This window comes from Ursus maritimus, unplaced genomic scaffold (genome assembly GCF_017311325.1).
Source record: "Ursus maritimus isolate PB19 unplaced genomic scaffold, ASM1731132v1 scaffold_9, whole genome shotgun sequence".
Lineage (NCBI taxonomy): Eukaryota > Metazoa > Chordata > Mammalia > Carnivora > Ursidae > Ursus > Ursus maritimus.
The window spans coordinates 1,126,237-1,140,047 of NW_024427107.1; the positions used below are offsets into that span (position 1 = coordinate 1,126,237).

The 13,811-nt window shown below is 40.6% G+C and overlaps 2 protein-coding genes across 5 annotated transcripts in view; one reads left to right on the top strand and one right to left on the bottom strand.

Moving 5' to 3' along the window:
• The window catches only part of PRKDC (protein kinase, DNA-activated, catalytic subunit), a 227,419-nt gene extending 222,804 nt beyond the window's left edge, over positions 1–4,615 (bottom strand). The window contains exons 1-4 of the mRNA XM_008706669.2: positions 4,404–4,615; positions 2,484–2,560; positions 2,288–2,380; positions 538–612 (exon numbers count right to left, since the gene is read on the bottom strand). Of these exons, the coding sequence (XP_008704891.1) occupies positions 538–612; positions 2,288–2,380; positions 2,484–2,560; positions 4,404–4,557 (399 nt within the window). The 5' untranslated portion in view covers positions 4,558–4,615. The remainder of the gene's footprint in view (positions 1–537; positions 613–2,287; positions 2,381–2,483; positions 2,561–4,403) is intronic.
• Positions 4,616–5,154: 539 nt separating this feature from the next.
• MCM4 (minichromosome maintenance complex component 4) overlaps positions 5,155–13,811 on the top strand; it is a 33,931-nt gene continuing 25,274 nt past the window's right edge. The window contains exons 1-9 of one of the 4 annotated variants that reach the window (XM_040626072.1): positions 5,155–5,278; positions 5,394–5,477; positions 5,852–6,016; positions 6,351–6,514; positions 6,609–6,710; positions 6,947–7,042; positions 7,119–7,214; positions 8,501–8,639; positions 10,155–10,375. In XM_040626072.1, coding sequence (XP_040482006.1) covers positions 5,408–5,477; positions 5,852–6,016; positions 6,351–6,514; positions 6,609–6,710; positions 6,947–7,042; positions 7,119–7,214; positions 8,501–8,639; positions 10,155–10,375 — 1,053 coding nt within the window. In that variant the 5' untranslated portion in view covers positions 5,155–5,278; positions 5,394–5,407. Of the gene's footprint in view, positions 5,478–5,851; positions 6,017–6,350; positions 6,515–6,608; positions 6,711–6,946; positions 7,043–7,118; positions 7,215–8,500; positions 8,640–10,154; positions 10,376–13,811 lie in introns of all 4 variants that reach the window. The other 3 variants (XM_040626073.1, XM_040626074.1, XM_008706668.2) reach the window with 3 other exon arrangements.

The window sequence follows — 13,811 nt, forward strand, 5'->3', positions numbered from 1 at the left end:
CTTAAGTTTACCTTCCCAAGAAATTAATATCACTAGAACCATTCTCTCGGATGCACTTAAGACAAGGACTAACAAGACCCAAAGGAATTCTAAAATAGAGATGCAGTAAAAGAGATGCATCTGAGAGAGAAACAGGTGAGAGTGAGCCCCAAGAAACATTTAAATACAACATACAGACCCATTTCATGGTATGGTTTAGGAAAGAAGTCAAAGATGCAAATTCTGACAACTCTTAGTAGCCTTAGGTTTTAAGAGTCAGGGTGATGAGAGTAACAGAGGAGCAGTACATTCCTTGCTTATTTTTCCTCTTAATTCCCCTAACAAACTGAAATCCTTCCTCTGCTACCCAGAAGGGACTAAGAGCAAAGGGCCAAAGTATTAACAGGTGATGGTCAGAAAATCGTGTCCATACATCAATGTGACCAAAGCCTAGCCTCTAACACCTCTCACTCAAAACATAACTTAAAACTCTAATTTTCTGCTTTTTAAGTTCTATGTTTAATATGAAATGCATGTACTTAGAAATAATAAAATTACCTTAATAAGAAGATCTAGGGCTGGGATTTTACATTTAGCAGCTTTATCCTTTGTGTAAACACTGGTACAAGTATTCTAGATTTTAAAAGGAGACATACCAAAATCATCAATAAGATCTTAGTTCTTCACAACAGCTAAAAGTACATCCCTGAGAAGAGCAATACCTATATATGACCTACTACAATTTAGTATTCTGCTGTTAAAAGTATTATATTAGAGTATATAAACATACTGATTAAAAATTACTGAAGATATTTATGCAGTATGCTATGGTAATGATATCAACAATGATCACAAAAACACAAAGTAAATGGACACCCGAGCAGGATCAAAAAAAAAAAAAAAGTTATGCTTCCTTGCATACCTCCTACAGCATTTGTTGCCATATATTAAGATAGCAAACATGAAAAATTTTAAAAGGTAACTAAAGCAATTCAGAGAAGAATCGTTGGGACTCCACAGGAGAACAGCTCAGTCTAAAAAAACAAGCAGGCACTCTGGAAGAAGGCCACTTGGCTACAAGTTTTGGGTGAAGCTTCTTAACTTCTAGTCTCATTTGTAAGCTAAAGAGATTAAAAATACCTACCTAAAAGAGTTTTGGTAAAATTAAGTAAGACAAATTGTACCATGAAAGAACTTTGTAACCTATGAAGCACTCTACAAATGTTAGTTACTCCTACTGTTGAAGCAACTTTTTAAAATACAGTTGACTCTTGAACAGCATAGGCTTGAACGGTGCAGAGTCCCTTATACCTAGACTTTTTCGATAAATACAGTATAGTACTGTAAGTGTATTTTCTCTTATGATTTCCTAAATAACATTTTTTCTCTAGCTTATTCAACTATAAAAATACAATCTATAATACACATAACATACAAAATATGTGCTAATAAACTATGTTTATCAGTAAAGCTTCTAGTCAACAGTAGGCTATTTGTAGCTAACTTTTTGGGGAATCAAAAGTCAAATACATGGATTTTTCAACTGCATGCAGGGGGTCAATGCCTCTAACCCTCTGTTGTTCAAGGGTCAACTGTGTTAGGATTCCAAACCAGAAAGACAAGAAATCAAAAGAAAATAAAATTAAAACCTATTAAAAAAAGACTGATGATTATTATGTCACATATTAGGGCTAATTATAATTAATAAAATAACTTCTTATAAATTACCCCAGATTGAATACATACTTCTTCATCAAATCTTAGCATCCAAGAACTAGAAGCAATTCGGGACCAATAAAAACAACTTAACTTGTGGCATTTGTTGAAAGTATAAACAAGTCTGAGAAAGAACAAGTTAATTTATGATTACTAGTTCCACAGTAAATTATGAGGACACCTGGGAAAGGCAGGTGGGTAGAGAACAGGAGGCACAAGAAAGGCAAACTTTAAACTGCTGTGAAAGGGCACACATAAATGACATGAAATAAGAGTCTTACCCAGCAGAATTCTTTAAAATTGTTTTTTAGTGTTTTGAAATCTCCCCACAATTCAAAAAACCCAATTTATTATGACTTTTTATAAAAGACATTATTTATCCTATGTGCAAAAAGTTATCAAAGTAGTTTTTGACGACTTTACCTTAGTAAATCTAAAAAGAATAGCCTACTTCATTTCCAGCCCACAATTAAGCACAAGTAAGTAAACACCTTGATGAGAAAGGCAGGAATAAAATATAAACCCAAGTTTAACTTGCAGCATAAGTTAAAACTGATGTTGGTATATAATGAGATATGTTTATTCTCCTTACCTTAATTTCAAGAGAATAAGGTATGATCTTCTGGTCAATTTTTTCTAAGAAAATACATAAAAATTTTAAAACTTCTTCTCTACAATCACGAAACTATAATGAAAGAAAGAAGCATTATAGTAAATATGGGCAAGAAGAAGAGTCACTCCAACATAAAGTAATGTACAAGAAAAGGAAAATGAAATCTTCAACTTACTTCATCAATGCTAAGTGACTTCCGAACAAATACAAGCAAACCAAAATCTTTGGAAAAAACTAAGGAAGACTGTAATGCTGGACAAAAAGAAAAAAAAAAAAAAAAGTAAGAGAGCTGCTAAGAAGCATTCCATAAACCCACCCTAAATGGGCTTCATGTTTCTCAGTTCAGCCTGATAAGCAATTAAACACTAACTTAAAGCAGCTGTATTTAAACAAGGAAAACAGGAAACTCTAGGCGATATTCCACTGGGATGACACAGGCAGAATAATGGCCCCAAAGATACCTGAACCTTAATCCCAATATCACACCTGTGAATACACTAACTTTACATGGAAAAAGGAAATTAAGGCTGCAAATGGAATTAAGGTTATTAATCAGGTGACTTTAAAAAAAGGGGGGGGGAATATCCTGGGTTATCCATGGGTCCAGTATAATCACATGGGCCCTTACCAGTGAAGAAGAGAGGAAGAAAAATGGAAAGAGAACAGGAGATAAGAGAGGTTTCAAGCACAGGAGCTACTAGACCCATGGTTGCTGGCTTTGAAGATGGAGGCCATGATTCAAGAAATGTGGGTGGCTTCTACAAGTAGGGAACATCAGGAAGGAAAAGGGGACTTTAGTCCTATAATTGCAAAGAACAGAATTCTGTCAACCTGAATGAAAAAGGAAATGGATTCTACACAAGAACCTTTAGAAAGTAAAGTGATCTGCCTGATGCCTTGGTTTTAGTTTGGTGAGACCCCTGTTGGGCTTCTTACTACAGAATTATAAGACTGTTAAACCTATGTTGTTTTAAACCACTAAGCTTATGGTATTTGTTACTGCAGCAACAGAAAACTAATACATTCCTCTATTATCTTCCACCTGAAAAAACATATACCAAACATTCAGAGTAAACTTGGAACTCTTTTATAAACAAGTTAACTAAAAGAACAGAAAAGTAATTCTAACTTAGAAATTCTGAGACTAGGGGTACCTGGGTGGCTCAGTTGGTTAAGCATGGGCATGGGGCTCCATGCTTAGCCGGTAATCTACTTGAAATAGTCTCTCACTCTGCCCCTCCCCCCTCCCTCGCTCTAAAATTTAAAAAAAAAAAAACAAAAACCTCTGAGACCAGAAAGCATTTACATGTTAGTTTTTTAAATTTATTTCCCCATTAATATCCTTGACAATATACAAGTAGTAGAGAGCATAAGAAGTTTTCATGCAATGATATATTTTAAAAGTGCTAAAAAGAGGCACTTTTACAACAAAGGAGCAAAAGGTTCTCATTCAGGGACTGCTAAAAAAAGTTAAAAGGACTGCAGGACTATAGAGTCATATTTCTGTAATGCTTCTCTGAAGTAGGAACAGAAAACGTAAGAGTTGGGGAAAAATACTGGTGGGTTTAGGCGCTTTTTTTTTTTTTTAAGATTTTATTTATTTATTTGACAGCATGAGCGGGAACACAAGCAGGGGGAGTGGGAGAGGGAGAAGCAGGCTTCCGGCTGAGCAGGGAGCCAGATGCGGGGCTCAATCCCAAGATACTGGGATCATGACCTGAGCTGAAAGAAGAAGCTTAACGGCTGAGCCACCCAGGTGCCCCAGGGTTTAGGCGCTTTAGAAAAGGTTAAAGAAAATACTTCTTTTGGTTCCCTCTGCCTCCTTTGCATAGCGATGATTGCCAAATTTAGGGTATTTTCACCAACTTTACTTTTAAAACATCTTTGCTAAGACAAAAAGCAGCAAGACAAATTACTTTTTATACACAACCACAGAAATTCCGACAATCCGGAATCAGACTGGACTTTTTCAAAACACCGTCAGATAAACCCACCAGGAGAGAAACTCCGGGGTGTTGGGCCCCGGCACAACCCGGAAAGCCCAAACGCGCACGCGCGTTGGTACCCTCCTCGGCGGGGCCAGGACAGTACCCACCCAGCACCGCAGGGCTGGAGCTCAGCACGCACTCCTGTCCCAGGCCCCGGATCAGCTGATAACTGGCCATCGCGGCGCTGCAGCGGTCCCCGGCAGATAAGGACTCCTGCAGCTGCAATAGGGAGGCCCGCATGCCTGACGCGGAGTCAGCCATCACGCCCAAACCCGGCACGGCGCGTGCCCGCACCCTGTCCGTGTCCCGAAATGCCGCGGGGTACGGGGGCGGAGTTTCCAGGGCAGGGGCGGGGCTCGCGGTGGCGGGAAACTTCCGGGGGACCCTGAAAGGAGGGGTCTTCTCTGTAGGAGCGCCCCTTAGTTGTAAGTTAAGATATCGGCAGGTCAATGAATGTGTTCCATACGATACACTTGGCATGCATACATCGATGCTTAGAGAGAAACAGGAATCTAGAGGTTTGACCTCCGGAAATAGATGGGGAGGACGGTTGGTGAATTAGAGTTAACTAAATACCTAAGGCAGAAAAAAAAGACAAACTAGAGGCTTAGGTCAAGATCTACAAAGTTGTCCCTTGATAAAGAGTGAAAAATGCATGTGTAATGTCTTTAGAAATGAAGATGCTTAAAGGATAAAGAATATTCTCCAGACCACCTAAACGGAGGGGAGGCACCGAGCGAGGCTTGAGTCTGCCTTACGTGGGGCGCCGAGGGAGACCGTTCAGTCCCCCTGTTGCTGCGCAGTGGCGCCTCCCGAAGGCGGAGCCATGCGAGGGCGCTGCTGTGATTGGTGGAGCACCGCCGAGGGCGTTGACGACGGAGCAGCTGGCGCGAAACCTTGCTCTGCTAGTGCGGTGTAGGAGAACGATTCGTCTGGTGCGTCCGGCTACTCTGCGGGCGTCGGCGGCGAGCGAGCTTCCCGGGTAGCAGTGTGCGGGCAAGGGCGGCGCGGTGCGGAGCCCAGCGAGGGTATCTGTGCGGTGGGGAGGGGGAAAGCTGGGGGCGGATACGGATGGAACCTGCCCCTTTCTCGCGCAGGTTCCACGAGCAACATGTCGTCCCCGGCGTCCACCCCAAGCCGCCGCGGCAGCCGGCGCGGGCGGGCCACCCCTGCGCAGACGCGTAAGTCCCTTCCCGTGAGTCGAGCCCGCCATGTTAACCTTCCTTCCCCTCTTCTGGCTTTTTCCCGCCACTGGTCTGTGCGCCTGGTTTCTGGCTCTGAGCGCAGTCTTTAAGGTTCCAGATGGAGTAAGACGTGCGGACGGCGAGCATTTGCTCATGCTCCGCCAACTCTAGTGTGCAGATACTTTTTTTGTGAGGCAGGAAGTGCTGGGCCCTCGTTCCACCCTTTCCAACCTGTTTCTAGTTTTTAAGCATGTTCGTGCCCATTTGTCTCCGTTTTGTTTGGTTTGTATTTGTTCCCAAGAGACTTAATGGAACCCGGAAGACCAAACATGAGAAATGATGGCCATCTTTTCTGTTTTGTATGTCACAAGCTCGAAGTGAAGATGCCAGGTCGTCACCGTATCAGAGACGTAGAGGCGAAGATTCTACCTCTACAGGAGAGTTACAGCCTATGCCGACCTCACCTGGAGCTGACCTGCAGAGCCCTGCCGCACAGGATACGTTATTTTCCAGCCCTGCTCAGATACATTCGTCAGGTGTGTTTTGGCGATCTAAGTTCTCTTGTGGTAGATGGTGCTTTAGCTGGTCAGATTTTGCTGGTTTGTTAACGGTAGTTGATGTACATGAGCTAGTATGTTCACCAAGAGTATAGAAATAGGTATATGTTAGGGCTTAGTGAACAGAGAAAAAAAGTTTTGGTGCTGTTTTACTAGAAGGTTTAATAGTTCTCAGAATCTTAACCTCCACAGGTTACAAGGAATATTATTTGCTTTTGTGCTTAGATGACTTATATCAACACAACACGCTGTAGTTTAGGATTTGATAGGCTACCAGAATTTTATTGTAGACTTTCAAATTTTGTTTTTATAGCAATTCCCCTTGACTTTGATGTTAGTTCACCACTGACATATGGCACTCCCAGCTCTCGTGTAGAGGGAACCCCAAGAAGTGGTGTTAGAGGCACACCTGTGAGGCAGAGGCCTGACCTGGGGTCGGCACGGAAAGGCCTGCAGGTGGATTTGCAGTCTGATGTGGTGAGTACACAGTACGGTCTTCTGATAGCGGCATTTCGAGAACATAAAATGGGTAATTCCCCATTAACTGGTTTTATCATACTTTTCTGTATAGCCAGCAACAGAAGATATAGTGGCAAGTGAGCAGTCTCTAGGCCAAAAACTTGTGATTTGGGGAACAGATGTAAATGTGGCAACATGCAAAGAAAATTTTCAGGTGAGCTGTACCTTAATACTTTAGGATTCTGAAAATGCTGGGAGAAAAGGTTTATAAGTAATATCTAAGTAGCCATAACACTTGGGTAGATTTTTAGGTGGCTTAGAATTGTTGATGTTTTTAAAAAGAAAAAATACTATTTGTCTCCAAATAGTGACATACTCATAATTTTTTGCATATCGAGTAGTTGTTATTCCTGAATGCATCAAACTTACTCTTTTTCTCTCCACATCAAGAGATTCCTTCAACGTTTTATTGACCCTCTGGCTAAAGAAGAAGAAAATATTGGCATAGATATTACTGAACCTCTGTACATGCAACGACTTGGGGAGGTAATCAGATAGTCTTATAAAATCAAATTAATGCATTTTAAAGCAATCAGCTGAACATAACTTGTTTGTTTTCTAGATAAATGTCATCGGGGAGCCATTTTTAAATGTAAACTGTGAACACATAAAATCATTTGACAAAAATCTATACAGACAGCTCATCTGCTACCCACAGGTAAGATTTTGATTTTGACCTTGATGAATTATAGTAAATATCCAGAATACCTAAAGGGTTTTTGAATAGCAGAATTTCCTGGGTAACAGAGAGAATGTGCCTCCAGAGCAAAAAACTTAAGAAAATCACACTTCTTCTCCTTTAAAATGAACATTTTCTCAGACTTCACATTTCCAAAATTGGAAAGTGTATTATTGTCAATGGTAGATCATAGTCTAATTGGCAGGTTATTTCTTAATAGTATTTAAAATAATGGTGAATCTTAAAATTGACAGCTGCTTGGGTTGGATGAAGTAAATTATCTTAAGTGAAAAAAAATTTTTTTTAAGATTTATTTATTTACTTTAGAGAGAGTGCACACACGCAGGAGGTGAGGGGGTGGCAGGGGGAGGGGGATAGTCTTAAGCAGACTTCAGGCTCAGTGCAGAGCCCCAGTTGGGGCTGGATCTCTCATGACCCTGAGATCATGACCCTGAGATCATGACCCGAGCCGAAACGTAGAGTCAGACACTCAACCAACTATGCCACCCAGGCATCCCTTAAACAAAAATATTTTATAAATAAATGCGTTATACTTTGTGTCATCCATAGCAGATTATGTTAAGTGTGTTGTAACCTTTTTTTTTTTTTTTAATTAATTTTTTGGGGGGAGAGGGAGAAAGAGAATCTTTTTGTTTTGTTTTGTTTTGGTTTTTGTTTTTTATAATTCAGAAAGAGAATCTTAAGCAGGCTCCAGACCCAGCACAGATCTCACAACCCTGAGATTATGCCCTGAGCCAAAATCAGGAGTCTGGCGCTTAACCAACTGAGCCAACCAGGCACCCCTATAACCTTTTTCTTTTAAGCTTTATGTCAAATTTTATTATTGAAATAACAGCTATATTTATTCTAGTTGTAGGCTTTGGAGGCAAGCAGACTTGTTTTTATATCTTGATCTTGCAGTTTAATAGCTGTGTGACCTTGGTCAAGTTCCCTAACATGAAAGTATGAGTTCAAAAACTTTTTGTTACTAATTAAAAGCCTAAGATATGTCAGTACATTCTGATGGTTTCATATATATGATCACACTAAAACTAAATAAGAATATGCAGAGGTGAGAGAGCTCAGTCTCAATGTACCTAAAGTTTTTAAACAGCATGTTTGTGATTATATAGAGGTGGTAGTTAAGGATTATGCCAGATGAACTTGTTCTTATACTTTGCTAATATGAAATGCCTTATTTCTTGTATTTAATTCTAAGATGGAAGTATAAACACAGCTTGACTTCTTTACATTCGTTTTTATAGGAAGTTATCCCAACCTTTGACATGGCTGTCAATGAGATCTTCTTTGACTGTTACCCTGACTCAATCTTAGAACATCAGATTCAAGTAAGACCATTCAATGCATTAAAGACGAAGAATATGAGAAACCTAAATCCAGAAGGTAATGTTTTTTAATCGCAGGAAAATACATAAAAATAAAATCTTATTTCACCAAGGAATTTTAAAAGAATTGGTTTATATAATAGTGGTGGTACTAGATTATAAATTGACTAAATATATGGCAGATTCATTTACCTGATACGCCTTTGAACCCACCCTACTTTCTTTTAACTTAACTGAAATTACATAAAAGATGTTGTAACTCTTGACAGTTCTCTATCTTAAGGTGAACTTGACCAAATGTAATAATTTTACAGTTACTAAGTAGGCACATTTTCAGAATCACTGCAGGAAACAAATACAAAATATCCCTGCTTCGGAGCTTAAGAAAGGAATCTAGTTTGGGGAGCACCGGGGTGGCTCAGTGAATTGAGCATCCGACTCTTGATTGTGGCTCAGGTCATGATCTCAGGTCCGCACTCAGCAGGAAGTCTGCTTGAGGATTCTCCCCTCAATTCAGAGGAAGAAGAATTGCCAGATACTCAACTAATTTCAGAAGTTTTTAACTTTTATGTTGATTTGTGTAACTTAACTATGGAGGTTACTTTTTAAAAGTAAAATAAGGATTGGTGGAGAGAGAAGAAAGGAAGATTTGTAAGTAGGTAGAAGGAGGACAAGACCAAGTGGGAAAGACCTTGTGAATAAGTACTGAAAGGCTGAGACAATCAACAAAGCCAGCTGTGGCTAACTACAGGCCAGGTTTTGTTGACTACGAATAACAGTGTAAGTTGTTTGGAACTAGCAGTGGGAATGAGTTGGGTAAAAGTTTTCCTGTCAGGGAAAGTCCAAATTGAAGAGGAACCAGGAGCAAGAGGGGAAAATATTCTGTACAAGGGCTTTCTTATATAGATGGTAATGATTGGCTAAGTTATATAGTGCTTATTTCTGCCAGGTACTGTTCTTATTAGGCTTAATGTATGCAGGTTTTTTAATCTTCAAGTGTAAGGTAGGTGCCATTACTGCCATGTGTAGATGGGCACAGAGAGGCTAAGGGTGTCCCCAGGGTCACACAGGTACTCAGTCCAGACCGTCTGGCTCTGGAGCCAATGCTTTTCACATATATTGAGACAGCAGGACTTCCACATGATACAGTGCATGAGGCAGAAGGCCATGGGGCAAAGGAGGCAAAAATGTAAAGCTTCAAATGCAAACCCAAAAGGTGGAGGGAAATAGCAGGTAGATGAGCAGGAAGGTGGTGGATACCTGTCGGACAGAAGACCCTGGGGCAGGAGGCCAGGGGTCCATCAGAGTTGAAAAGTAGGAAGACAACACAGGAAGGGCATCTCAGGCCAGACCTGAGGATACCCAGTTAAACATTCATGCTCTGGCCACAGCACCTACCTGTGACCCCAGCCATCCCCCGGTACCTCTGCATCTTCCAGTAAGATTCTCCTGGGCTTGATGGCAGACCCAGACCTGCCCTGGCAGGAATATAGCTCAGGAAAGATACCACCTCTGGCTGGGCTGTGGGCAGTGGCTGATGGATAAGCTGACTTCTCTCCCTAACTCCTTACAGACATCGACCAGCTCATTGCCATCAGTGGCATGGTAATCAGGACATCCCAGCTGATTCCAGAAATGCAGGAGGCCTTCTTCCAGTGCCAAGTGTGTGCCCACACAGCCAGGGTGGAGATTGACCGTGGCCGCATCGCTGAGCCCTCTGTTTGTGAGCGCTGCCATACCACCCACAGCATGGCGCTGATCCACAACCGCTCTATGTTCTCTGACAAGCAGATGGTATGTGCCTTCTTGGGTGCCTGGGAGGCCTCCCCTTTGACATGTTGGTGCTTAAGGCTTCAGCTTTGGGATGGGAATATTCCTTTTTTATTGCCAGTGAGCATCGGATTATGATTATATATGCCACGTTCTCATGACCTGAAATACTTCATAATAAGAAAAACACATTCTTTCAATATTATCTTCCACTATTTGACATATTAAATTTAGTGTGAGGGTTGCCTTCATGGCACAGTTGATTAACCGTCTGGTTTTCGCTCAGGTTGAGAGATCAAACCCCAGGTCCAGCTCTGTGCTTAGCGCCGAGTCTGCTTTAGACTTTTTCTCTCTCTACCTCTGTCCTTCCCCACCCCTCCCTCTTCCCCTCTCTCTCTCTCTGTAAAATCTTTTTTTTAAGGTTTTTTTTTTTATGAGAAAGAGAGAGAGAGTACGCACGAGCAGGGGGGAGAGGCAGAGGGAGAGAGAGAATCAGGCTCCCCGCTGAGCAGGGAGCCCAATGTGGGACTCAATCCCAGGACCCTGGGCTCATGACCTGAGCTGAAGGCAGATGCTTAACCAACTGAGCCACCCAGGTGCCCTAAAATAAATCTTAAAAAAAAAAAATTTAACATGAGATGTTTATATAGGAAATACTTAAGCTTGTAAAAAAAAATTTACTATGTCAGACAATATTTTATGCAACATTATAAGATCAATAAAAATTGGGGTGCCTGGCTGGCTAGTTGGTAGGGTATACGACTCTTGATCTCAGAGTTGTAAGGTTTTTTTGTTTTGTTTTGTTTTGTTTAAATATGTTTTCTTTTATAAAGCAATATACTTTATATAAAGTATAGAAAATGCAAAAAACATGGATAAAAATTAAACATATTTATGTGTACATATTCTTTTTAAAACAAAGGTGGACATGATGTATATATTGGGGGTTTTTTTTCTTTTTTTTTTTATTTTAAGTTTTTTTTATTATGTTAGTCACGATACAGTACATACCCGGTTTCTGATGTAAAGTTCGATGATTCATTAGTTGCATATAAAACCCAGTGCACCATGCAATATGTGCCCTCCTTATTACCCATTCCTCCACCCCCCTGCCCTCTGAAGGCCTCAGTTTGTTTCTCAGAGTCCATAGTCTCTCATGCTTCATTCCCTCTTCTGATTACCCCCCCTTTCTTTATCCCTTTCTTCCCCTACCAATCTTCCTAGCTCCTATGTTCCATAGATGAGAGAAATCATGATAATTGTCTTTCTCTGCTTGACTTATTTCACTTAGCATTATCTCCTCCAATGCCGTCCATGTTGCAGCAAATGTTGAGAAATCGTTCTTTCTGATAGCTGAGTAATATTCCATTGTATATATGAACCACATCTTCTTAGTCCAGTCATCTGCTGAAGGGCATCTCAGTTCCTTCCACGATTTAGCTATTGTGGACAATGCTGCTATGAACATTGGGGGGCATATGGCCCTTCTCTTCACTATGTCTGTATCTTTGGGGTAAACACCCAGTAGTGCAAAGGCTGGATCATAGGGTAGCTCAATTTTTAACTTTTTAAGGGACCTCCACACTGTTTTCCAGAGTGGCTGTACCAACTTGCATTCCCACCAACAATGTAGGAGGGACCCCCTTTCTCCACATCCTCTCCAACAATTGTTGTTTCTTGCCTTGTCTATTTTTGCCATTCTAACTGGTGTAAGGTGTTATCTCAGTGTGGTTTTGATTTGAATTTCCCTGATGGCTAATGATTTTGAACATTTTTTCATGTGTCTGTTAGCCATTTGTATGTCTTCATTGGAAAAGTGTCTGTTCATATCTTCTGCCCATTTTATGATTTGTTTATCTGTTTCTCGCGTATTGAGTTTGAGAAGTTCTTTGTAGATCTTGGATACCATTCTTTTATCTGTAGCATCATTTGCAAGTATATTCTCCCATTCCGTGGGCTGCCTCTTAGTTTTTTTGACTGTTTCCTTGGCTGTGCAGAAGCTATCTATCTTGATGAATTCCCACAAGTTCATTTTATCTTTTGTCTCTCTTGCCTTTGGAGATGTGTCATGAAAAACGTTGCTTGGGCCAGTGTCCTAGAGGTAGCTGCCATGTTCTCTATGATTTTGATGGATTCCTGTCTCACATCGAGGTCTTTCATCCATTTGGAGTTTATCGTTGTGTATGGTGTGAGAGAGTGGTCAGGTTTCATTTTTTTGCATGTAGCTGTCCAATTTTCCCAGCACCATTTATTGAAGAGACTGTCTTTTTTCCACCGGATGTTTTTTCCTGCTTTATCAAAGATTAGTTGCCCAAAGAGCCGAGGGTCCATTTCTGGGTTGTCTGTTCTGTTCCATTGGTCTATGTGTCTGTTTTTGTGCCAGTACCATGCTTTCTTTGTGATCACAGCTTTGTAGTACAGCTTGAAATCCAGCATTGTGATGCCCCCAGCTTTGTTTTTTCCTTTTCAACAATTCCTTGGTGATTCGGGGTCATTTCTGGTTCCATACAAATTTAAGGACTATTTGTTCCAGTTCTTTGAAAAATGTCATCGGTATTTTGATCGGGATAGCGTTGAAAGTGTACATAGCTCTGGGTAGCATGGACATTTTAACTATGTTAATTCTTTCGATCCATGAGCATGGAATATTTTTCCATCTTTTTGTGTCTTCTTCAATGTCTTTCAAGAGTGATTTATAGTTTGTAGAATAGAGATCCTTTACGCCTTTGGTTAAGTTAATTCCAAGGTAACGTATGGTTTTTGGTGCTATTGTAAATGGGATGGATTTCCTAATTTCTCTTTCTTCAGTCTCATTGTTCGTGTATAGAAATGCCACTGATTTCTGACCACTGATTTTGTATCCTGCCACATTACTGAATTGCTCTATAACTTCTAATAGTTTGGGAGTGGATTCTTTTGGGTTTTCCATATAGAGTATCATGTCATCTGGTAAGAGAGACATTTTGACGACTTCTTTCCCGATTTGGATACCTTTTATCCCTTTTTGTTGTCTGATTGCTATTGCAAGGACTTTTAGTACCATGTTGAATAATAGTGGCGAGAGTGGGCATCCTTGTCGTGTTCCTGATCTTAAGGGAAAGGCTTTCAGCTTTTCCCCATTGAGAATGATATATGCTGTAGGCTTTTCATAGATGGTTTTTATGAGATTAAGGAATGTACCCTCTATGCCTACACTCTGAAGGGTTTTAATCAGGAAAGGATGCTGTATTTTGTCAAATGCTTTTTCTGCAACTATTGAGAGAATCATATGATTTTTGAATTTTTCTTTCTGGATAAAATCTACAACACTGATAGATTTGCAAATGTTGAACCACGCTTGCATCCCAGGGATGAATCCCACTTGGTCATGATGCATAATCCTTTTAATGTACTGTTGGATTCTATTAGCCAGGATCTTATTGAGGATTTTGGTGTCCATATTCCTTAGGGAAATCGGTCT